Source organism: Truncatella angustata, assembly GCF_020726525.1.
Source record: "Truncatella angustata strain MPI-SDFR-AT-0073 chromosome Unknown BKA67scaffold_1, whole genome shotgun sequence".
Classification (NCBI taxonomy): domain Eukaryota; kingdom Fungi; phylum Ascomycota; class Sordariomycetes; order Amphisphaeriales; family Sporocadaceae; genus Truncatella; species Truncatella angustata.
This window is the reverse complement of record NW_025763381.1, coordinates 4,194,309-4,217,591: the sequence shown is the minus strand read 5'-3', so window position 1 is coordinate 4,217,591 and position 23,283 is coordinate 4,194,309. Positions and strand designations below refer to the sequence as shown.

General features: G+C 50.7%; 8 protein-coding genes across 8 annotated transcripts; 4 read left to right on the top strand and 4 right to left on the bottom strand.

Annotated features, from left to right (window-relative positions):
- Nucleotides 1–125: 125 nt before the first annotated feature.
- Nucleotides 126–1,556, bottom strand: BKA67DRAFT_653368 (uncharacterized protein; the record flags this gene model as incomplete). The annotated part of the gene is made up of 1 exon (XM_046106350.1): nt 126–1,556. One exon carries the CDS (start codon nt 1,554–1,556, stop codon nt 126–128), a length of 1,431 nt encoding a protein of 476 aa, XP_045964298.1.
- A 1,441-nt stretch (nt 1,557–2,997) lies between these two features.
- On the top strand, nt 2,998–6,197 carry BKA67DRAFT_616581 (uncharacterized protein; the record flags this gene model as incomplete). Its single annotated transcript, XM_046105440.1, has 2 exons — nt 2,998–4,212; nt 4,333–6,197. The coding sequence occupies 2 exons, from the start codon at nt 2,998–3,000 to the stop codon at nt 6,007–6,009; spliced, it is 2,892 nt and encodes a 963-aa protein (XP_045964297.1). The 3' UTR covers nt 6,010–6,197.
- Nucleotides 6,198–9,788: 3,591 nt separating this feature from the next.
- Nucleotides 9,789–11,521, bottom strand: BKA67DRAFT_547082 (uncharacterized protein). The gene is made up of 4 exons (XM_046101433.1): nt 11,137–11,521; nt 11,000–11,058; nt 10,311–10,696; nt 9,789–10,254 (listed from the first exon to the last, which is right to left on the bottom strand). The coding sequence occupies exons 1-4, from the start codon at nt 11,164–11,166 to the stop codon at nt 10,025–10,027; spliced, it is 705 nt and encodes a 234-aa protein (XP_045964296.1). The 5' UTR covers nt 11,167–11,521; the 3' UTR covers nt 9,789–10,024.
- Nucleotides 11,522–11,580: 59 nt separating this feature from the next.
- Nucleotides 11,581–14,584, top strand: BKA67DRAFT_547075 (putative heat shock protein). Its single transcript, XM_046101432.1, has one exon. The coding sequence runs from the start codon at nt 11,973–11,975 to the stop codon at nt 14,367–14,369; it is 2,397 nt and encodes a 798-aa protein (XP_045964295.1). The 5' UTR covers nt 11,581–11,972; the 3' UTR covers nt 14,370–14,584.
- Nucleotides 14,585–15,019: 435 nt separating this feature from the next.
- On the top strand, nt 15,020–16,460 carry BKA67DRAFT_547072 (ATP11 protein). Its single transcript, XM_046101431.1, has one exon. The coding sequence runs from the start codon at nt 15,239–15,241 to the stop codon at nt 16,217–16,219; it is 981 nt and encodes a 326-aa protein (XP_045964294.1). The 5' UTR covers nt 15,020–15,238; the 3' UTR covers nt 16,220–16,460.
- A 148-nt stretch (nt 16,461–16,608) lies between these two features.
- Nucleotides 16,609–18,511, bottom strand: BKA67DRAFT_530278 (uncharacterized protein; the record flags this gene model as incomplete). Its single annotated transcript, XM_046099218.1, has 5 exons — nt 16,609–16,940; nt 17,003–17,177; nt 17,234–17,653; nt 17,710–18,344; nt 18,403–18,511. The coding sequence occupies 5 exons, from the start codon at nt 18,509–18,511 to the stop codon at nt 16,609–16,611; spliced, it is 1,671 nt and encodes a 556-aa protein (XP_045964293.1).
- Nucleotides 18,512–18,948: 437 nt separating this feature from the next.
- On the top strand, nt 18,949–19,707 carry BKA67DRAFT_530277 (uncharacterized protein; the record flags this gene model as incomplete). Its single annotated transcript, XM_046099217.1, has 4 exons — nt 18,949–19,029; nt 19,257–19,319; nt 19,373–19,514; nt 19,568–19,707. 4 exons carry the CDS (start codon nt 18,949–18,951, stop codon nt 19,705–19,707), a joined length of 426 nt encoding a protein of 141 aa, XP_045964292.1.
- Nucleotides 19,708–20,022: 315 nt separating this feature from the next.
- On the bottom strand, nt 20,023–22,654 carry BKA67DRAFT_42325 (Alpha/Beta hydrolase protein). The gene has a single exon (XM_046096825.1). It carries the CDS (start codon nt 22,517–22,519, stop codon nt 20,315–20,317), a length of 2,205 nt encoding a protein of 734 aa, XP_045964291.1. The 5' UTR covers nt 22,520–22,654; the 3' UTR covers nt 20,023–20,314.
- Nucleotides 22,655–23,283: the final 629 nt, after the last annotated feature.

Genomic DNA, 23,283 nt, shown 5'->3' with positions numbered 1-23,283 from the left:
TCTACGAAACAACGCCATATGATATACTCAAGTTTTCCTTCCTATGCCTAATCAAAATGCAGTTGCGCCTTTGTGATGCCATCCCAAAATAAAAGCGCCATTCCCATACATGCTGCCCTTAGGCGTCACATTCGTATCCAAGTTCCTTGTCTTCTGCCCATGGCAATGACGACCTTGCCCTCACCGTCAATCCATGTTGCTCCACTGTAGCTGACTCTCCTGCGGCTAGCAAGCCAGATTAACAAGTAGATGTGTGCGACCAAGCAACCCCAGCAATACAGTCGTACGCATGTAAACTGCTCATCCCGCTTGCATGACACTCCCCAGCCAGATACGCCCGTACCAATATAATTCGCCAGGAATACCCATGTCTCGGTCTTCAAGTCCTGAGGCCAATCGGTGCAATCTAGCGTCCAATAGCCGCGTTCAAAAGGCCGTATTTCTCTAGCTGTGAGTTCTGGCTTGTATCTCTGAGAAAGCTTTAGATCTGCAGCGAGTTTCTGCAGGCCCGGTGTGATCAGGTCGTCGGGAAGGACTGAGGCGCAACCAGCGGGCGGATCCGGGGGGTTCAGCTCAAGACTATTGTATCCGTACCCGTGGACTGGGAGAAATGTGATAGTCCTCGTAGAACCATTTGGTATCTTATGTGGTCCAATGCCGCTAGCCGTCCTAGTCGGAGCTACTGAACTCGCATCTGGATTGTCTTGCCGTAACCGTTTGGTTGGGGGTGGTTCCGAATCTGCTCTAATGATCTGTGGCGTCTCTGGCTCATATATTATGACCGTATCCTCAACGACTTCATCATCGGAAGTCGGAACTTGTGTTCCATTTGCCGCGTCATTTCCAGGCCGGTCCACTCGAAGGTCAGATGAGGTCTCCCCAAGTTCTACCGATGAAGCTACCTGCAGAGGTTTGTTCCCAGGTGTACATGGAATGGTGGGTAAAAGATGATTGTTAGCACCCTGCCCTGGCAATTTCTGGTCAGAGCTGGCAGTATATGAGGTGAGGTTTTGGACAAGAGACCTGTTCCCTTCACCGCTAATTCTTTGTGATGCTTGCGATGGAGTTGTGAAATTTTGCAAATAGTGCTCAAGTACTCTCGTTGGCGTGGTCAACAATGCCGTGGTGGCATCATTTTCTGGAACAGAATCCTGTACAACACTCGGTGGAGTTTTCCACGAGGACTGCAGCTCATTTTTCCCAGCTTTGAGTCGTTGGGGGCCGGGAGTCTGCCACTGAGCCGCATTTGTAGGTGAGCCCACGTTGTCAATTACACTGTCAAAGGAGGCCTGGAAAGATCTGAACGAGGAAAAGCACTCATCAGAGCCAATGAGCTGTTGTGAAATTGGGTCTTGGCTCGCAACAGATGCTGTATGTGTCGTGGCGGGAATGATGGTCTTTTCCTGGCCGGATGATTCTGTGGATGAAATATTATGACGCTTCTGTGGATGAAAGTGTATATATGCTGCTGCCAGTGACCTGTATCTGGCATCATCGGAAGCTTTGCTGGGCGCAGCGATGTGAATTAGGATTTCCACATCTTGCGGATTCGTCATTTACACTGCTCCGTGCCCATTTGTTCCAGGCACATAAGCAAATTAAACGGGTTGCGATGTTTGTAAACAAGTTTGCCTGGCTAAAAATTTTGGTCGTAGATAATGCACAAGTTGTTGTCGATTGGCGAGAGCAATAGTGAAATGCGAGCAAACATGCAAACGAGACGGATGGAACATGAGAAATGACGCTTCTTGTTAGAATCAACCTAGAGAAATTCAATCAGGCACGGTGTTCGGTTTCCTGATTACCTAGGTTAGTCATCTCCATCTCTGTGGTTTGCACACGACAGGTAGGGCGGCCCCACCAATTTCCAGCTTTCCACAGGTACGGATCCGTAATGTTACCTAACCTAGGTTTTCTGGGGTAGTGAGCCACAGTGGCTGCTTGCTGCTGAATTCAAAGGATGACATGATAACACCAACCAACACCTCTAGAAATCACAAGTGCAGCCATCCGCCAACGGCATTTGAGACTGCCAGGTCCTATCCGCAGAGAAGTGACCAATCAGACGCTTGCTTTATCCTATAGTATTGTCATGGATAAGAGCTTATGTCAGATTGATCGAAGTGATGAGCGGCTCTGGAGCCGAGCCACTATTATACCCTACCACACCGTCGCTTCGGGAGATCAACGAAAGCATCTGACAAATGGCTGGCCTATTTGAACCTCAAGGTCTTTAAGATGCGACCGTAGAACCGGACTCAAACTGTACTGAACTTCAGTATGGGAACCCATAGTCCAATGAGCCGATGTTGAGCATTTAAGCGCCGACAAGACATGGGTCATCATTACTGGGCGGAAAATCTGCACCACCATCCCAATCAACAACCCTGCCCAACCACCCTATGCGCGCGCCTGTCCGTTCATTGGCTGCCCATGCCATCTCTTCTAAAATTAACCCACGATGAGTTGGCACTGCTGTACATTCGATTGGACGGCCGCTTCAATAGTACTTTCAACTTGGGTTCTCGTCTGACGTCGCCTGGCGCCATGGCCGCTCTTCTTCTGGGATGAGCTACATGCTTCATGCCCAAATGGGCTCACAGACTCGTGCGTTTGGCCGAATCTGCAGTTGGAATGCAAGGCCATGCAATTGTATGTGCCTGCCTGTCCGTCAACGCAGCAAGTGAGTGCGTCGAAGCGCTCGTAACCTGCCGTGACAGACTCCCCCGCGATCTTTAACCGCGCGACATGTCCAGGACGTGATTGATAAGAGTATTGCCATTCCTAATCCTCGGTAGGCTTCATTCCTGTATCCTCTTCTCTTCAACCCACTAAGAGGTTGGCCTTCCAACATTTCGCTTCGTTGATCGAAGCATTCCTGTCGTTTAGACTCATTTCCTAAGCTTACCTTCATCGACGCTGGGCGTCACTACGTTACATTATTTCAATATTAGGAAAGTATTTTAGTATCTTACTTGCATATCCCATATATCCAAAATGCCAGACTTAGTTCTTCTACCGTCGACCACATATCAACCGCCCTCTCCGTCGCTGGCTCGACGGCCAGGGAGGTTACTTAATACTATAATGGAGGAGGAATCCGAGTATCCGCAGAAGTTATCTGCATCCGAACACTGCAGGAACCAGGCGCAGTCATCAAACGAAAAAATAGTGTCGTGGCTATCACCTCGAAGTGATCACTTCCCTACACCCAGAGGGTTTCATTTCTTATCAGCGCCAATATTACCTTCGTCACCTTCGACCGTTTCAGCAGACGAAAGCAACTCGCCTTCCACCTCTTCCAACCCATGGAACCGTTCAAGTACCTGTACTGATGTCACCGAGTTTGATGATATTTATGATACTTCGGACGACGAAAAGAGAATGCTACCAGTGAGAAGGTCGTCGCTGAAGCGTCAGAACAGCTCTCGAGCGACGCCACCAAGACGGTCCAGTTCTCATCGGGCACTTCCCAAGCTGACTATTCCGGCGTCACAAGTGCAAAATGCCGAAAGCTGGTCTGGGAGACCAGATTTCAAGAAGCTCATGTCCCCAGTGCCGCCCACGCCTCCGGCCAAGGTGGAGATGTCACCGGCTGTAATTTCCTTCTTGGAGAGGCAGCACGCAATGGACGTCCCGACTATATCCGCCCCGCCGTCACTCGACGGAAGCATGACCTCCGAGCAGATGGCCGCTATGTCAGCCCCGCCCACGCCGATAATTGGTGCTGATGACGGAACACCGGAGTCGAATTGGGCTGGTGTTCGTCTGCAACCTGGAGCTCTCGCAACCCTGCGCGCGCTTTCGGGCGGCTCTGATGTTTCAGAAGAAGAGTACCAACACGAGCAAGTTATTGAAATCCCAGCACAGCCAGCTTCCGAGATGTCCCAAGCCACTCCTCGTCTTTTCAGCTCTATGCCAAGGCCAGCTTTGCGACTGGCAACTGCACAACAACAATCTTTGAATGGCTTAACCCGACTGGAGATCCCATCTCCTGGAGGTTTCTTCTCGGGGCTTTCGCCTCGGACTAGACATACCTGGCACATGCCTTCTATGACTCCAGATGACATTGCACCTCCAACGTCGACAACAGCCGAACAGTTCTACCGATGCCCCTGGAATGACCAATCCGCTCCTCCCGTGCCAGCATTGCCACAGAACCTGCCTCCTCCGCCACCGCGACCGCAAAGATTTGCCAATGTACAATTTCCGGTTCCTCCTTCCGCACCTCTGGCTGATGTTCGGGAGCACATCGTCGAGGCTCGTGGCACCATGTCTGATGGTATGCCAACTGCCAGGCCGGTCATTCTGGAGCGGATTCTCGAACTTAAGGATGATCAGTCAGATGATCTCCCCACGGCCCGTCGTGTCCCAGAACTTTCGGACACATCGACATCATCGGCGACTCTTGCTGAGCCGACTTCGCCAAAAGAAGACATTGTCGCCACAGAAATTGTTACCGTGTATGATCCAGAATATACTAAAAAACAACAAGAGGAAGCCCTTTCTAACCTGGACCGGACTGAGCTATGGCTCATGGCTCAGAAGGTCTATATGAAGGGTGTTAATCTTGAAGGTGAAGATGATCTGGAAGGCGAGACGGTCGAGATCGCCCTTGAAGACTCGCCCAAGATCAAGTCCCCAGAGTCTGAGACTTCCCCTGCCAGCGCTGTGGCCAAGAAGACTGTTCGCTTCTCGGAGATCGTCATCAAGACTGACATTCCTCGCTCGCTGCCATCCAGACTCTGCCGCCAGGAGTCTGCTTACTGGCGTGCCTTCCAAGATTATATTATCCGCAGTCGCATGCAAGATGCCTTCGTCCACAGACTCCCACGATTTGAAGCACTGCAGGCGCAACGCGTTTCGCTTCGCGAGGCACACCGTAACCAGCTCCTCGGCAAGTACCAGCTCTCTGTTGTGCCACAATCTGCCAAGAAGCGCATGAGCGCCAATGTCGTCCGTGGTGATGATGTGCTTGTAGAGGACCCCGAGAAACTGAAACATGAGAAGGAGACTGAGGCGCTCAGCCAAATGGCAACTGCCAACTGGCATGTCAACGCCGTCAAGGCACTCAATGGCGGTCGTCTTTTCTCCGCACCCTTGGCAAAGCGATTGGCCCGTATGTCTCGCATGGCAGGGCCCAGCAAGCGTGCAAGGATCCTGGACCTCGGTGGCCAGGCAACTTGCGACTGGGCATGGCATTGCGCTATCATGTACCCAATGACCAAGGTGTACACAACAACCACAAAGGCCATCCGCCAGCTCTCCAACTCGAACATCCGTGGCCCTTCCAACCACCGCCAAGTCGCAGTGGATCGCCTCGCTAAGCTGCCTTTCCCGGATGACCACTTTGACCTTGTCTCGGCACGCGAGCTACACTCAATACTTAAGTTCGTCGGTGAGAACGGTGAAGATGAATGGGACAGCTGCCTCAAGGAATGCATGCGCGTTCTCAAGCCCGGCGGTTACCTTGAGTTCTCTCTTCTTGACTCAGACATCATGAACGCTGGTCCCCTTGGTCTTGCAAGGTCCGTCGAGTTTGGTTTTGCCTTGAAGACTCTCGGCTACGACCCTAACCCTACCAAGATGTTCCTGAAGCGTCTAAACCGTGCTGGATTCGAGGATACCCGTCGCGCATGGCTGTGCCTCCCCATGGGGGAGAAGCAGCCCGTCAACAAGAATGTTGTTCGTGACAGCCGTGGCTGTGAAGTCAAGCTTGAGCTTGAAGCCATGGTACAAGGCAGCACCGAGGGTGCCGCATCCATTGCTGGGTTGGCTGGCAGCTGGGCCTGGGAGAAGTGGCTGCTGCGATGTGAGACTGAGAAGGTTGCCAGTGAAGGGAGACTCCTGGACAATGCGGTCATTCGTGAGGCGGGCATGTGCCTCGATGGCGTCCATGATGTCATTGAGGAGGGAAGACGTTGCGGTGCTGGTTTCAGAGTGCTCAATGGCTTTGCCACGAAGCCGAGTCCGAAAAAGGAATTTGTTCCTATCGCATTGGTGCAGTAGATGGGATGAGTAGCGTGTGACAGGAAGTTCATGTGAGCATGTTGTATATGGTCAATCGATACCTTTTGTTCAGTTGGGGACTGGAAGAGAGAGGCGGTTGTTGTATGACTACGTTGGCGCATAGGGATGGGAGCTCTCTAAATGGCCTCAGGCGTTGTGGTGTCCGTAGGCAAGACTTGCAAATAAGGGTTTTGTACATTGACCAGGCAGTCTAGCTATATGCCAAACAATATATATCTCAATCAAACCCTTCCTTGTCATCCCTCGCTTTGAAAACACTTCCAACGTCAATTTCAGTAACAGTTCTGGACGCAGCTACACAATATCATACACCAACTTGCGACCGATTTTCAAAAGACACCAACATCCTTAGCCCTGATTCATCGATCCTATATGAGGCTCCTGATGCACATCTGAGCCGGTTTTGCCCTCAGCCTTGGGATCTGCGGCCTTTGCAGCACCACCTTGACTTCCACCTTGGCGCGAGGTGTCCTGCGAATTTTGCGTGTGCCTCTCCGCCTTTTGCGACTGTGACTTGTGTTTCAGTTCTTCCCGGTGGTCCGTCTTCGTGCCACCAACAGTTTCCTTCGTTGACGAGATCAAACGAACGGTTGATGGTACGGATGCGGATTGTGGCAGGTGAGAAGCGCCGAAGGAAGCCTTGAGGCAGGAGGCTTGGATCGTTCGTGACAGCATATTGTTGTATTGATTGTTCAGTTGAAATTATATGTTTATTGTTTCAGTCGGTCTTCAGGTCTACAGAATAGTTGTCATGAATAGTTTATATAGTTCATAGTGTATTACTTTGGCTTGACAATATTATGACGTCTTCCAAATTTTACTATAGTAGTTAGCACTTCACAAATAGTGGGTCACTATACAAATTGTGCAGCAACATAAACCATCCACAATGTGGCAAACAGCTGCGACTGATCATAAATTTGCTGTTTTTGGAAAGAAAACGGACAAATCAAAAGACGAAGAAATTACATATATAAATAGTCGGTCGTCAAGCATCGTCCTTCGAGGGGGTCTATGCCATTCTTCGTTGTGTAATACATTGGCAATCGCTCCATTCAATAATCTATTCAAATTCCTCATGAACGGCTCGAAAAGTCAAAAGCACTTGCCACCGGGCGTACTCAGCAACATGTGCCTTTGAATTGTGACCTGTATAAACTGGCCACGGGATAGCCATGTGCGCCAGGCTACTGAGCCGGGAGCAGGGTGACACCGTTTGGTTCTGACATTAATGCCGTGCTTGGCAGCAATCACGATCCCGGAGGGATATCGCATATAATGGTCGCAGTATTTTAGAGACCTTGGGCGTATACTTTGCTGCTCAGAAATATGAGAATACCGGCTCTAAAGATTATACATACACTTTGCCCAAGTGCTGCATTAAGCTTTCAAAGCTCATCAGGTTATCAAAGACTCGAAGTACGCAAACAAAACCTCATCGCCACAAATTGGCCAGTGGCTCTCGGCGATTGAAATTTTAAACACGAAAATGATTCCTAAAAAGCACTTGCCTCGTGTTTTTTTTTTTCATTTACATTGCTCACAGCATTCGAACAAAAAACTTGTTCTGATGACCGTCGCATCTCTGGGAAATCACGCACTGTCCATCCAGATTTACGTTGTCATGACCCAAAGAAACGACAAACGAGTTGCGTTGGACGGAACAGCTAAAGTGCTACACAATGAACAGTCTTCTGGCCCATAAAGTATATAACCTCGTCGGGTCGCCCAAGTTAATGCTACCACTTTTTTTGCAACCGACCATCGTCCAAGCATTACCCCATATTGGCTGACCTACAACAGTCTATCCACGCATCGGGTACCAAACCATTGACTGTATTCAGGGGAAAGGAAAATAATAATAAAGATAAACTCCTTAACCCCACTGCAGCCAACATCAACCACTTGAGAGCATGGCTTCCCAATCTACGAAGAAAAAACCGCAGAGCTCTAGATACGGCACCCTTACAAGTGACCGGTTCATCCACTTACCGGTTCATGCTGAGTCCCCCAATTACACGTCTAGTGAACATCTCCATCGCCGACAGCTCCCAGAGCATCGCAAACCTAATCGTCTAGTCCGTCGTTGCAAGGGCTCCAAGTCCAGTCGCGCAGAAGCTCTGCAGCTTAGCAGCGACGAGACACAGTGAGTTGACGGCCTTATATCCTCCATTCGAGTACGTTCCAGAAATTCTTAGGCACGATCAAGACCACACTGGGGGTTGGCTGCCTGGGTTCTGCAGAAGTCCTCGTAAAATAGAGGTACACAAATGATGATCAAGTTATTGCATGGCATATAAACCACATGATTCAGGGCACAAGAAAAATGCTGTAGTAATCAGGTTAGCATTAATCAATCAAGATTAATAGCGCTCCTAGTATTTCTTCAGTGCACTCTTGTGAGGCTTGTTATACAGCTGTGACCTGAACACTAAGATTATAAGGTGGTCGCTAACTAGGTGCTCTTCCACCTCGAATCAACGAAAGGCGATTCTGCGGAATTGGTGTGCCTACCGACCATCTGTGTCATCTTAATAAATCCCAATGAAGCAGAAGTTTCCAATCCACTTCCCGGGGGGAGGCTGAGAGGTACCCAGGCAATGACCTGGTGGTTCAGTGGTAGATGGCCTCGGCCTCAACATCTGGTGGGTTTCGATTCCCTAAAAGCGGTTCCGGGTCCTAGGATCGATTCGGGTAACTATTTAACCTCTTTTATTATTACTTTTTATTCCCTTTCCCCCCTCGTCTTGTTTTTTCTTCTTCTCCCGATCTATTTCCTCCCCTCCCTTATCTATTTCTCTTTTGTTTTACTTGCTCTACCTGTCAATAATATTTATTTGGGAACTTGGATGGCTTTTCGGCCGGGGGAACTTTTAATTTATCTCTATTTGTGCGGCACACTCGTGCATTTTCTTTCTTGGCCCTCTCTTATCCACTTCAAGTGCAGACAGAAGGAAAGTCTTGAAAGGTTTGCCATCGACTAGTTAATGAGGATACACAGGTCATCCAACAATTCCGTACTCAATTTGACTACCAAAGCCTTTGGGTTTCAAGCCACTAATATGTACTGGCTCTTCTGGTGTGGGTTTGGAAGATTATCAGGATGTGATGGTTACTTGACCAACTTAGGAAGAAGAAAGAAAACGACGTCTATAATATTAATAATGGAGGTATGTTTAATGATGCCTAAGTGACCATTATAGAGCTTCCTATCAAATGCCCACCGAGAGTGAGACGAATGCCTATTATCGGTTTTATAGCCAGGGTTTTTATTCATTTGTGGTGTTATCTGCCTCCATGTTTGATGCATTGGCTCGATATTAGACAAGAAAGGAGGCCGTTCACCATTGTTATGACATGACCATGCCATTTGCAAGACGTCGCCGTATCGGAGGACCTGAAGCTCGAATGAGATAAATACAGAGCTTCTACTTTACTATTCACCGTACGATACGAACGCACAGAGTTGGAAGAGTGTTCCCACTGCATAATGCAAGAAGGCTTTGTGCTTGGTATTTCGCGAAGGCATGACCGGATCGCATGCTACATAGCGCTGAACCTAATCTGAGCACGACAGAATTCTCATTCCAGCAGGCTGTATTACATCTAGGGTTTCACTCTGTATTACAAGAGGCAATCCGATGAGTACACGTGGTAGGGTCTACCACAGTTGGGTATGGGTTTCCGACTGCTAGGTACCGACGTCTAGGCGGTTTTAATTGGAGATGAAGAGAAGAGCGTGTCGGTCTGTTTAAGAGGAAGACTTGGAAGGTTTAAGTCTGGACTTGAGCATCTTTCTTGATTTGGCTCAGAGTAGTCTATGGGTTATTGGTGAACTATCGCCGAATATCTCTTTTGATGCCCACCACACATCACGTCATTACACGCCCGTCATTGATCATCAATCAACCAGGGTTCGTGTCTCTCGAGTCATTCATCATGGCATATTTAAGATTTTTTTTTAAGTGTCATCCCGACTCCAGTGCGAAGCCTCTTACAGCTTCTGCATGGCAGCAGTGTCAACGGACTGGACGTAGTCCTCGAACTCGGTGATCTGCTCGGAAAGCTCGTCGATGGAGACCTTCTCGTCCTCGACGACCAAGTTGATCTGCAGCTTCTTGATACCGAAACCGACGGCAATCAATTGAGAGCCACCCCAAACCAGACCGTCCTTCTCGATGCTGCGGACGGCGGCCTCAAGAGCCTTCATGTCGGTCTCATCATCTAAAGTGGATTGGTTAATACCGAAATGGTTTTTGCAGCCTAGAAAAAGCACTTACCCCAGGGCTTGACGTCGAGGGTGACAATGGACTTGGCAATGGTCTTGGGCTTGGCAGCCTTCTTCTCTCTGTAGGCCTTCAGGCGCTCCTCGCGGGCCTTGACAGCCTCGGCATCCTCCTCCTCGGAGTCACTGTCGAAGAGACCCTCGGCATCGTCCTCCTCCTCCTCAGCCTTCTCGGGGGCCTTGGCGGGGTTCAAGGTAACCTCGGCGACATCAGGGCCATATGTGGTGTAGGGCTTGGAGGCATCGCCAGAGAGAGTGGCGAACTCATCCTCGAAGGTAGCGATGTGCTTGTACCAGCGGGCAGCGTGGGGGTACTTGGTGGCGTCTGGGGAGGACTTCAGGGCCTTGAAGGTCTGGACATCGGCCTGGGTGGGAGCGTAGCTTTTGAAGACTGTTAGTTGCAAGCAATTACCGAAGCAAAGGCAGGGAGGGATAACAGCAGACGGGGTGGGATGGAAGTCAGAGTTGCACAGAGTGCTATTGTTCTATCGCCATCTGGAGGGTCTTAAGCTCCTCAGAAACACGGACCAATTGTTCTCATCATGAAAAGATGCGTTGCGTTGTGTTGTGTTGTGTTGGGGGTTTGGGTATGCGCTGCAACACGGGAGGCGGATACCACACTTGTGACACATGCCGAGGCCGGGTTCGTCGTAGAGAGCCTCGTGGAAGCACAGGTTCACTTACGCAGGAGCGGCGACGATGTATGATCGGGTCTGGAGCCAGTTGTTGAGCACGGCCAAGCCCTTGAAAGGTGAGTCAGTTGGAGAGGTCCACGAGGAGAGAGAGAGGGGAGCGGGTGAGCAGGCTTAAATAATACATACGGCATCAGTGAGAACGTCGGTGAAACCCATGGTGATTGATTATGTGGGAAACGAGAAGAGAAAGTTTCACAGGATATCGAAATGGGCTTTTATGAACTGGGCAGAGAAATTGAAGTCGTTGATGGGCAACGGAAGAATTGACTGATGGCGGGGTTGTTTTCTGAAATTTTGGTATGAGATGGAGGGACTGACCTGACCCTACTGACTTAGGCCCAACCTGCCAGCCAAGGAGGGGGAGAAGACCCGTGAAAATTGGCGCTCGAGCCCAGGAGAGGACCCCCATCGCTTACTTGCAATCTACCATGTACTAGGTTAATACTGTGTGTCCGGACTAGACTAGTCCCCTGCAAGGTTAGACTAACGTTGTGCATGTACGGATCCGTAAGTTGTGTAAGCTGGTAAGGTCAACGATGAGGGCCGGGCATCCAAAGTGCAGCCCATGAGCCCATCCACTGCAATGTGGCGTGCGCACCCCTCCCCTGCCTCCCTCCCCGGAGCCACACCTTGTCTGTAGCCACTTTCAATCATGGCAAAAGCAGCTCAAGCCACCCGACATCTGCTGATAAGATAGCGATACCTCTCATGTTGGCGATGACTTCACCCCTCCCCCCAAACCTTCTCGAAGTAGCTGGAACATGCACTAAGAAGCTCAACTGAGCTAGCTGCAAGTGGTTCTTCACGAAGCGAAATACTTCAACGCCCAACAGGTTTGGAATTTCTCATCTTGTCTCACGATTGTAATGTTCTGGTTTTGAGCCAAAGAGAAGTCTCTCTATCGAGTCCACGATTCTTCACCTATTCCTTCATCTTCCACGACTCACCAAAACAACAACAAGATGTTGTCGAGGAGGCAACTTCTCACATCGTCGCGGCGAGTAGCAGATGCCTCCCTGCGCAGTGTATCACGCTCGAGCGCACATCCATCTACCTTCTCCCGAGCAGCTTTGTTGCATTCCACGAGGCTGCTAACACAAACGACGTTACCGACCACGCACATAAGATCGTATGCAAATGGCAGACCACACCCCCCAGGCGGCACCCATCGGATGGACTTGGGCGGCGAGCCGGAAAAGCCAGCTTTGGAACAGTTTGGTATCGATCTGACAGCCAAGGCAAAAGACGGCAAGCTCGACCCCGTCATCGGACGAGACGCCGAGATTCAACGAACCATCCAGGTCCTGTCGCGAAGGACCAAGAATAACCCCGTGCTGATTGGCAATGCTGGTACCGGAAAGACGGCCGTGCTCGAAGGACTGGCGCTGCGAATCGTACGCGGTGACGTACCCGAAAGCATCAAGAACAAGAGGGTCATATCCTTAGACCTTGGATCGCTCATTGCAGGAGCAAAGTTCCGAGGCGACTTTGAAGAACGTCTGAAGAAGGTCTTGACCGAAGTGCAGCAAGCAAACGGACAAGTCATTCTGTTCATTGACGAGCTGCACATACTGCTAGGTCTGGGTAAAGCCGAGGGCTCAATCGACGCCTCGAACCTCCTGAAGCCCGCCTTGTCCAGAGGAGAGCTTCAGTGCGCCGGTGCGACTACTCTGACCGAGTACCGCCTCATCGAGAAGGACGTCGCCCTGGCGCGGCGCTTCCAGCCCATCTTGGTAAATGAGCCCACAGTGCAAGACACCATCAGTATTCTCCGGGGCATCAAGGAAAAGTACGAAGTTCATCATGGCGTCCGTATCACCGATGGCGCACTTGTGGCCGCAGCCACCTACTCAAATAGATACATCACCGACCGTTTCCTTCCTGACAAGGCCATTGATCTGATGGACGAAGCAGCCAGTTCGTTGCGACTACAACAGGAAAGCAAGCCCGAGGATATCATGCGGTTGGACCAGAAGATCATGACCATTCAGATCGAGCTTGAGAGTTTGCGGAAAGAAAAAGATGTTGCAAGTCGCGAACGACGGGAGAAACTCGAGGCGGACTTGAAGCAGCTGCAGGAAGAGGAAAAGCGTCTCACCGAGAGGTGGGACAAGGAAAAGAGCGAAATCGACTCTCTGAAAAGGGTGCAAGAGGACCTGGATAAGGCACGAGTCGAGCTGGATCAAGCACAAAGAGAAGGTAACTTCGCCCGCGCATCCGAGTTGCGGTTCGGCGTCATCCCCAAGTTGGAAGAAAAATTGCCCAAGGAGGGCGAGGACCCAACCAGTGCCGGTAGTGAGGGAACTTTGATCCACGACTCGGTGACCGCCGATGATATCGCCAATGTTGTTTCTCGAATCACAGGCATTCCAGTCACAAAGCTTACCTCGGGCCACATTGAAAAGCTCATTCACATGGAAGACGCTCTGCGACAGTCAGTTCGCGGCCAGGATGAGGCACTCAAGGCTGTGGCCGATGCGGTTCGCATGCAGAGAGCCGGACTGAGTGGCGACAACCGCCCTCTGGCTTCATTCTTCTTCTTGGGACCTACCGGTGTCGGAAAGACCGAGTTGTGCAAAAAGCTGGCTGGCTTTCTGTTCTCCACAGAGCAGGCCGTCGTTCGTTTCGACATGAGCGAGTTTCAAGAGAAGCATACCATATCGAGATTGATTGGTGCACCCTCAGGGTATGTCGGATACGATGACGCTGGACAACTCACCGAAGCAGTGAGGCGCAAGCCTTACGCCGTTCTGCTCTTTGACGAGTTTGAGAAGGCACACAGGGACATCTCGGCTCTGCTTTTGCAAGTACTCGATGAAGGTTACTTGACGGACGCACAAGGTCACAAAGTTGACTTCCGTAATACCATTATTGTTCTAACCTCTAATCTTGGTGCCAATATCCTTGTCGGCGGCGATCCATCGGTACCTTACAAGGAGGCTGAGGACGGCTCGATCAGCCCAGAAGTCAAGAAGGCAGTAATGGATGTTGTTGCTGCAAACTATCCGCCCGAGTTCCTCAACCGCATCGACTCCTTCATCGTGTTTAAACGTCTCGCCATTGACGCATTGCGCGACATTGTGGACATCCGTCTGCAAGAGCTGCAGACTCGTTTGGACGACCGTCGCATTACACTTAATGTTGACGGCAAGGTACGGGACTGGCTTGCCGAGCGTGGTTACGATCCTAAATTTGGTGCAAGACCTCTGAATAGACTTATCACAACTGAGATTGGTAATGGCTTAGCGGATAAGATCATCAGGGGCGAGCTGAAGCGTGGCGACAAGGCCAGTGTCAGAATCAAAGATGATGATTCTGGACTTCAGGTGTTTGCCGACGAGACTGCGACTTCCTCATAAAAGTTTCAGGGTCGGCATACAGTGGTACAGGATGTCATTGGTTTTTGGGTTGGCGTTAATGTGTGCATGGGTAATGGCGTTCAAGCATGGGTGAGTTGAAATTGTACGACACTTTGTAATGCATGTGTACATAAGACACCACTCAATCAGGTAACGGTCAAACGCAAGATAAATGTTTCCTGTATATATATACCAAAATCTACTTATATTGAACTTACCCTCGTGTTACAAATGTTTTACCGATTGCAAGTTGCGTTCCAATCAAATAGGAATTTGAATCATCTGTGATCAGTTAGCAATCATGGAGAGAAACTAGCTGCGACGCAAGTAATTACGATGGTGTTATTGTCAGATCCAGGTATCTACTAAAATACTGGCCCTGGTATGCTCATCATATGTCCGTAGACATAAGCTGTCCCTATCAGGGGTTCATCATTCAAAAAGAAACAGGTGAAATTTTGGTTCCAGATAAATGTGGACTAACCTTTGGAAGAATTTTTAAGCCAAACCGGAGTGGCTGTTGCAAGACGCGTTGAGACGTTGTGTTTTCCGGGTCACATTCTAGGATACACAGCAACGTTTGTAGATGTCACCAAAGCGCCTGAAGTTGTTGTCGTTGTGCTGAGTTTTGAGGCAGAGCCGGCCATTGTTGAGGATCGAAGAAATTCCACCCTCGTGTCAAAGAAATGGGAGAATTTATAGCAGTCTCTGCCAGCTGCCGGAAGTGGACTTAACTCGAAAAGCCGACCGCCAGCGGCGGTTCGGCAGCTGCAATGACATAATCCAAGGTTATCCCCGACGCTGAGTTGAGTTCGCATCTCAAGGATCACTTTGCTAGGCAGTCTTTTCAGCTTGTTTGAATTATCATCATGGTAGCCTACCGAGCTCCGGCACTGCGCAGCCTGCTCGGCCGGCAGCTGCAGAGCCTGCGGGCCGCGCCTCAACAACGACGCTGGGCGGCAGTCCACGACGTGCGCTTCCTGGCCACTACCCGACCATTGCGCAACATTGCCGAGAAGTATCAGGAGAAGCTGGACCGCAAGGCAAAAGAAGAAGGGCACAGCGACATTGGCTCGCTGAAGGCCGCCTACGCAGACAAGATCGTCGAGCAGCGCACCAAGCACAAGATCTCCGTGCCGGGACTCGACGCCCTGCTCGCCGACGAGGAAGCTCCCACGCAGGCGCCAACATCGACCGCGGAGACACAGCCCACGGGAGCCCCGGGCGCGAGCACCAATCCCAAGCCGCCGAGGAGCCCCGCGACCACGAAATCCGGCATCAAGCCCCTCTCCGAGATCCTCGACCTGCCCAAGGCCCGCGAGCTTCCCGCCAAGGAGCTCAGCGCCGTCTGGCGGCTGCGGCACGCCTCGAACCCGACGACGCTGTGCGCTGTCATCGACGCCCACACGTACCAGTCCCTCGAGGCGACGGCGCGGCGGCACCCCAACTTCGTGCTGCCCGTCCCGCGCGAGGGCGCCGGCGCCGAGATCCACTACCTGCAGTGGGTGTTCGACCGTGAGTCGCAGACGTCGACGGCGCTGTTCACGCAGCTCGCCGAGTACAAGGCGCGCGGCGAGTGGGCGCAGCCGCACACGAGCGTCACGCACTACTTCGAGAGCGGCATCGCCGGGAAGCAGGGCGTCGTGCTCATGGCCGGCAACGTGGTCGACGGGCGCGGCGCGAGCATCCAGGATGCGCAGTGGTTGGTGTTGTTGATGCAGCGGTTCTACGGCGCCGAGGCGCTGGCGGGGACGGGCGAGAAGAGAAAGCTTCTGGAGGATTTCGGCAAGGGCGCCGGCGGCGGCTTCACGGTCGAGAGGTTGCTTGAGGAGAGCGAGAAGCTGGGTTGAGAGAATGCAAAGTACAGCTCTCTCTCTCTCTCTCTGTATAGAAGGCACTTGATTGTCTACGGGCAAAGGATTATGGAGTTTGCTCAACTCTCGTGTCGACATGGAGTAAAGGCCGTTCCAAAGGAGCATGCATACTCTGAGATGGAAAAGAAAAATTTAAATTTGCATACAAGGGGTTAAGAAAGCAAGACATGCATAGATGGCGTCCAGATCACTCTTCTGTATCATATGGGGGCTCCATAAATGAGTTCAACTTCCATTTTGTATCCTATGTACTTACATACTACTCACATGACCTTTACGCCTTTCTAGTAGGCGATGAAGTGAAGCTCGCCGCTCGCTGTGCAATGCTATTGATAACAACATATCTCAAGGTACCAAACCCAATCTTAGAGCTTCGGCCCAACTGCTCGATCCTCCTGCTTCGCCTGCTCCTTGAGCACTCGCCTAAGCAGTTTGCCGCTAGCGTTCTTGGGTACTTCGTCCACAAACCTCACTCCGCCACGGAGCTGCTTGTGAGGGGCAACTTTGCTGGCTATCCAGTCCACAATCTCCTTTGCCTTCTCATCTGTCCGCTCAATGCCGGCAGAGACCACAATGTACGCTCGCGGGACCTCAGTGGCGCGCTCCTGGTCGTAGACGGGGATAACGCATGCATCTGTGATATCAGCGTGTCCCAAGAGGACACCCTCGAGCTCAGCTGGCGGAACTTGGAAGCCCTCTGCAGAGATTTTCATGGTTAGTATGTCTTCTGCATGATTAAAATATCTATGACAAACTGACTGTATTTGATGAGCTCCTTTAGACGATCCGTGATGTAGAAGTTGCCCTTGTTGTCTTGGTAGCCGATATCTCCTGTCTTGAAGTAACCGTCTTGGCTGAAGGTATCTTTGGCCAACTCAGGTCGGTTTATGTAGCCGTCAAACACGTTGGGCCCCTTGAGCCAGATCTCTCCCTCCTAAAATGACAAGTCAGTAATTACGTTCTCACGAGGACAACACAGAACTGATTTACCTGTCCTTCTGGGACATCCTTGCCCTCCAAGTCAACAATCCTGCACTGCATGTTCGGGATGAGCTTGCCGACTGCGCCCTTATATCTTGCCCATTCAAGTACTGTCTGCAGGTGTGACACAGGCGAAACCTCAGAAAGACCGTAGCCTTGCTTTACGGGGATCGTCAGACGCTCCCAAAGCCCATTGATCAATTCATGTGTTAGAGGTGCCGCTCCAGAGTTGAGCCATTTCAAGCTTGACAAATCATATTTGTCAACAATGGGATGTTTTGCCAGTCCGAGGATGACCGGAGGCGGCACGTAAGCAAATGTGATGCTGTACTTCTCGACTAGCTGACAGAACCTCTCTAGTTCAAACTTCGCTAGGACAATAGCTTGATGGCCATCAGACATCGTGGCGTGGAGAATGTTGGTGAGACCCTAGATTTGGAAGTCAGCCCCTCTTCATGCATTCGAGTGCCTCGTGTTGTACTCACATAAACGTGAAAGAAAGGAAGGATCGCTAGTTGCTTGTCTCCATTGCCGTCACTACCACCCAGGTGGTGTAGACCACTTCGGGCTTCAACAGCGCCCGTTTGACTGACATTTGCGACCAGATTCGAGTGTTTGAGCATAACACCCTTGGGGAGACCAGTCGTGCCCGAACTATACACCAAGAAAGCGAGATCCTTCTGAGGATTGACCTTCGTCCTCCTTTGTCCGAGCAAGCTTGTATCCTTCAGCTCGGTGAAGTGTTTGAACTTGCCAGTGGGATCTTTCGCATCGCCGAGAAGGATAATACGATCCTCTGGCAGGCCGATTTGCTTAGCTGCCTCCAAGACTACCGGGAGCAGAGGCAACTGCGTTGCGACACCCGAGACATTTGAGTCCTTTAGCTGGAAAGCCAGTTCCTTGACTGTGTAGGTCGGGTTGGCCGTTGAACAGGCACCTCCAGCCCAGAGCGTGCCCCAAATCACGGCGCCGTAGTCAATGCTGTTTGGAGAAAAGACGCCGAGCACGTCACCCTTCTTGAAGCCCCATTGTGACTTCAGTCCCTTGCCAAACTCGATTGTGGCCTGCTTGAGCTGATCAAAAGTATACGAGCGCCCAGTATCTCCATCGATGAAAATTTCTGTGTACAAAATTAGTGCTTTTGCGCCTCAAAGGAGTTACGACTTGTAACAATATACCCTTCTTGTCATTGAAAGTAGCCGGGTCCCTATTCTCGAAAAGGAATGACCAGATGTCCACGTTGGGAATTACCACATCGGCGTGTGGGGAGGTGATAACATTAACCATGGTCACTTTCCCTCTCCTTATTTTAATGAATGCGCTTTTGAAATCAAGACAGAGTTTGTGGTCAAATACGGGGGTTTGGAGGGTATATTCAACTGAACGGTAAGACAGGATAATGTAAGAATGACTTTGGAGGATTAGGATCCTACAGCTGAGACGTCACAAGATACTCGGACAAGCGCGGACCGCACCAAGGCGACGACACCACAACAGTACAACTGACTACTCCGACTTATTTGACAGACTCAATGCCGCGGGACATGAATACCCCACTAGACTAACTTAGACTACTTGGGCGTGGCGCCCGACTGCAATTGCTGGGGTCCATGATTGTTTTCGCTGCTTTGGGGTTCAGCTCCACGGGGTCTCCCACGGGTCTTCCACGGCGTTTCGGCAATAGCCCTTGAACAGCCCCGGTTGCTGCGAGAGTATGTAATACAATGACGGGCAAACGATCCATCGCCTTGCAGCTGCCATTCGGCGCAAGCGTGACAACGAATAGCGAGTGTTTCAGAACCAAGGTATGTGGATCGCGCGCAATGAAACTACGGCCGTCTCTCATTCCACGGTGTGGAGGATGTAATTGCGAGTTTCTCCAAATCCTCGACGGATATTGGCGGATATCTGTCGCATACTCCAAATCGTTTTTCATGCTTCCCCCGCATGACACCTCAAAGCTCTAGCGCGTTACTGCAATGGCCAAGACTTGCTTGACCCTCCAGAAGCTTCTACTTATGTGAGCTGGCAGGCCTGCTCAGACGTCTTGGTCGACCACTTCATGGTACCTAGAGTCCATCTCGGATGTGTAGTGGTGTGTAATGATTGCTTCCAACTGTTGATGTTTACTCTGTTGTTGAATGATAGTGCCCTGCTCAACTCCAGGCAGAATCAAACTGGCAAGGAGGACCGAGAAATAGGGGAATTGTGAAGCCATACCACGCTGTATACGCGCTGGCACAACATATCTCCCACCTCCCAACAGCCTCTTATGACTATGTGACGGACCGTAGGACGAGCTGTATCATAAGATTGTCTTTTGATCTGAAATCTCCGACTTAGGCTTACGTAGAATCGAGACGGATAGCGACGAAGGCGCCGCATGGCCGTGTGCAGCGAGACGGTGCCTAACCTCGGGTTCATTGGATGCCACCAAGCTGACCAAGATGGGCCACGCGGTCACTTCCAGTGCCATGATATAGCTGGCCGCTCGGAACTGTCGGTCACCACGGACGATTACTGGCATAGGTACGGCAACACCATTACACCACCCAGGACGGCGCGTACTCGGCGCAGCTGTCGGACTAGGCGCAGACAGAGAGCACGAGTGCCATCTCTGGCGAAAACACCACGGTCGAGGCCCAGCTCATGTCCCGTTAGAAAGCAGTAAAGTGCATTTGACTCGTAGCGGTAATCCCTAAGTTCTCTACGAAAAGAATGGCAATTGAAATTTGGCATGAGCAAAAATAAAAAATAATACTAAACCATTAGCACAAGGTGTCTTATTGTACTTTAGATAAATAAATTGAACTTATTAATAAACTACAATGAAACTAATGTTAATTGTGAGTTTTCTGTCAATACCATATGAATATAGTTATTCAAGTATATATTTGTGTTACATCGCTTCTCTAATAGTTAACGAGAAGTTACCGACGGTAAAGCGTATCCCCTGGATCACTTTTCAAAGTTCAACCCAATCTCGTATACCTTCCACGTGTCGTGTTCATGAGTCTCGTCATATCATCAAGCCCACGCCCGTGTATCTTGCCTATGCACACCTTGCCATTTTAGAAGGACGTCTCATAATTAATCAAACGAATCGCTACTGGAATCGCCGCTGTCATCAAGGTCGTCTTCGACAGCTTGAGCCGCCCAGGCAGAAACACTTTCGCAGCCTTTCGGTACCTGGCACTGATCCCTAACATCACATGTTTTCCAGAGGACCTCGCGAACCTCGCTGAAAATCTGATCAACAGCATCCATTGCCCAGATGACGTCTAAATGTTCATATTCGGGTATAATTTTCTTGTGCACGATCTTCACGTGCGGCTCTCGCCCTCGCGCAAAACGCCGTAACAATTTCTTTCCATCGACCAAGTCGTCATTGCCAGCAACCCATAAAGCGAATGGAGGCACTTGCTCGTTGTACCATGCTGATGAACCTTTCGGCTTCCGTTTGTGCTGAGCGTGACTTGGCGCTGGGGTGTCGCTAACGACAGAATCCCTTCTTTTGATCGGCTCTGTTGGATCCCCCAAGGGGCCGTCGGTTTCCATGTCTTCGCGCTCTTCCGCTTTCCACTCCTCTTTAGTTTGTAAAATGCATTTGTGCTTGGCGAAACATTCCCGACCCAACCACCAGCGCATCGACTCCGCGCTGACGTACACAGGGGCGAACTGGAACATTCGGTCTCTTAAAGACCTGTCCCAGCGTGTGTCTGTCCAGTTGAACAAGAATGAGAAAACTTTATAGCCTAGCCAGCCATAAATACCGGCTGGCAAGATCCCATGCATAACCATCATGATTGGAATGAAAGCATGTATTCCAAACATGAAGCGGAACATAACAGGTGTAATAACTCTCATGAATTTAAAGTACATCTTACCAATCAGCGGACCTGCATAGGCAGCCGGAGCAAGAGCACAGAAGACAGTGAGCTTCTCTCCTAACTCTGGTCGTTGCTGTTTTGCAAGTGCGACAAACGTTTGAGTCGTACCCTGCGAATGAGAGATCAATCCAACTTTTTCGAATCCCGTCTCGTAGAGAACGCGTGAAGTTAATGCCGGCAAGTCAAAAACACCCATTTGCCTGATGTTCCAGCACCACATCCTTGGATCGGTGTATTCAAGGAGAACGTGCTTTGGCTTGAATCCGCAACGGTTGTTGCCCAGCCAAACATCGTATCCTGATTTGCACAGGTAGAAGGCCAGTGAGTCCTCGTCATTGACGCAATATGCGCCTGAACTTTGCAGTAGCCCGTGTATCAATAGAACTGGGAATTTTCGCTTTTGGTCCGGCTGCTCTGACCGCTGCCTGCTGTCACCAGTAAAGAGGGTAGGTCCTTTGTCCTTTCTGTCCTCTGCGCTCAACCTGGTGTACTCCTTTGGGTCGTAAATGTGCCACAGATCTATTATGAAGCCATCTTCAGTCTGGACTTGGAATTCCTCCATATCGAGGCCGACTCTTCTGGCATAATAGCCAATGTCGCAAATAACAGGATCTGGTCCTCCTTCTGTAGGAGGATACTCATTTTGCTGCTCAAGATCCTTCTTGTCCGTATTGATTCGTTCCTGGGACCGTCTGTGTTGCCACGACTTTGCCAAATCGTCCCGCACTATCTTTCTCTTCTGTTCCTCTTCGTAAAAGGGCCTCTCCGTATCAGGGTTCTGTCCCTGCACTCGTTTCCAAGTACGAAAAGCAAACGGAGGTATGCTCGTAAACAGTGCGCCAAGAACGATGACAGCCAGGAAAGCTGCACTGAGAAAGAAGGATGACACCCGGAAGAGAATGCATTGCATATCCCTCATGAGCGAAGGCGGTCCATACAACGGTAGAGGCGGGAACAAAGGGTTTGTGTGCGTCGGTGGCATCGATCTATTAAGAGATCCTCTAGTCTGGGTGTCTATTTTGTCGTTGCTGCGGTCGGCCATATCCGGCGCCGCCTTCGCTGCTCCATTTTGTTTCTCTGATAGTGAATCTTGTCGAGCGAGCCTTTGTCCCTCATCAATCGCATCTTGGGGGCTCTGCTCTTGTAATTCCTCCTTCAGGACATTCAGCTTCCATGCCTCCTCGAGCGGTACAGCAGGCAGTCTGTAGCCCTCCGCAGTAACAATGACGGGATCGTGGGGGGTGATGAATTTTGCCTCGATTGCGACGGATCCCGGATGTTCATCGTTCAGCGTCGATCGATGCGACAGTTTCTCTGCTTGTTGCGTAAACTGTACGGCGGCTTGAGCATGTGATACACCACTTGGGTTCTCTGCGGCTGAGCGCTGGCCCGCAGCGGCAGCCATGACTCGTATTAGACTGCTTCCTCGCTGCACTTCGAGATATCCAATATCGTAGAACGATATATTGAACTTGGCGAGGAGTGGAATATCACAAAACAAAACAAGCAGCAAGGAAGTGCGATGCAGAAGAGGAAGAATATAGAGAATGAGAGTCAAGATAATGGAACGAGGCTTGTATTAGCCTGAAGTCTAAGGAAAACGGCTCCCAGGAGTCTCAACTTTGAGAAATAAAAACCCTTCTGCATCAAGCAGGACCCTCCGGAGGCGCACGACTTAGCTCAATGGGCTGAGGAGATTGCCTGTCAGGATGTAGGGCAGCCATTGACGATGCGATGTCCCGATGCGCCCAAGATTGGCGCAATATTGGCAACCTGTGTCGCTTCTTGTCGCGCAATTGATCAATACAACAAAGCCAACATCCTTGGAAGTGGATGAGTGGACTGCACGCCGTGCGAGCCGCATCCCGCCGAACACTTCTGACGTCAGTCCCAGCGCCGTGGGGGGGTTTAGCGCCTCTTCATTGACTCCAGCATCTATCCCAAGCAGGGCTGTTAAATGAGGATTTGCTTCAGAGATATTCTCGAGGTTGAGTGCGGCCCGATGTGCATGACATGCATAATGTGCAAGTCTCCATTGGGCGAAGAAATCGAATGATATTAGGTCAAATTGCATGGATGGGTCCGGGCTGGTCCCTACTTGGTTGGACTTGAAGCACTCATTCCTGCAACTTTGCAGTCAACCCACCAGGTCTATCTTGCGACTGATAG

What these genes read in the sequence shown, in the direction of transcription:
- BKA67DRAFT_547072 (XM_046101431.1), top strand. Translation starts at nt 15,239, where the DNA reads ATGGTAGCCTACCGAGCTCCGGCACTGCGCAGCCTGCTCGGCCGGCAG.
- BKA67DRAFT_42325 (XM_046096825.1), bottom strand. Translation starts at nt 22,519, where the DNA reads ATGGCTGCCGCTGCGGGCCAGCGCTCAGCCGCAGAGAACCCAAGTGGT.
- BKA67DRAFT_547075 (XM_046101432.1), top strand. Translation starts at nt 11,973, where the DNA reads ATGTTGTCGAGGAGGCAACTTCTCACATCGTCGCGGCGAGTAGCAGAT.
- BKA67DRAFT_547082 (XM_046101433.1), bottom strand. Translation starts at nt 11,166, where the DNA reads ATGGGTTTCACCGACGTTCTCACTGATGCC. An exon ending in CCGACGTTCTCACTGATGCC is followed by an intron (nt 11,059 to 11,136) that starts GTATGTATTATT and finishes TCACCTTTCAAG; the next exon opens with GGCTTGGCCGTGCTCAACAA. An exon ending in CCTCGACGTCAAGCCCTGGG is followed by an intron (nt 10,255 to 10,310) that starts GTAAGTGCTTTT and finishes AATCCACTTTAG; the next exon opens with ATGATGAGACCGACATGAAG.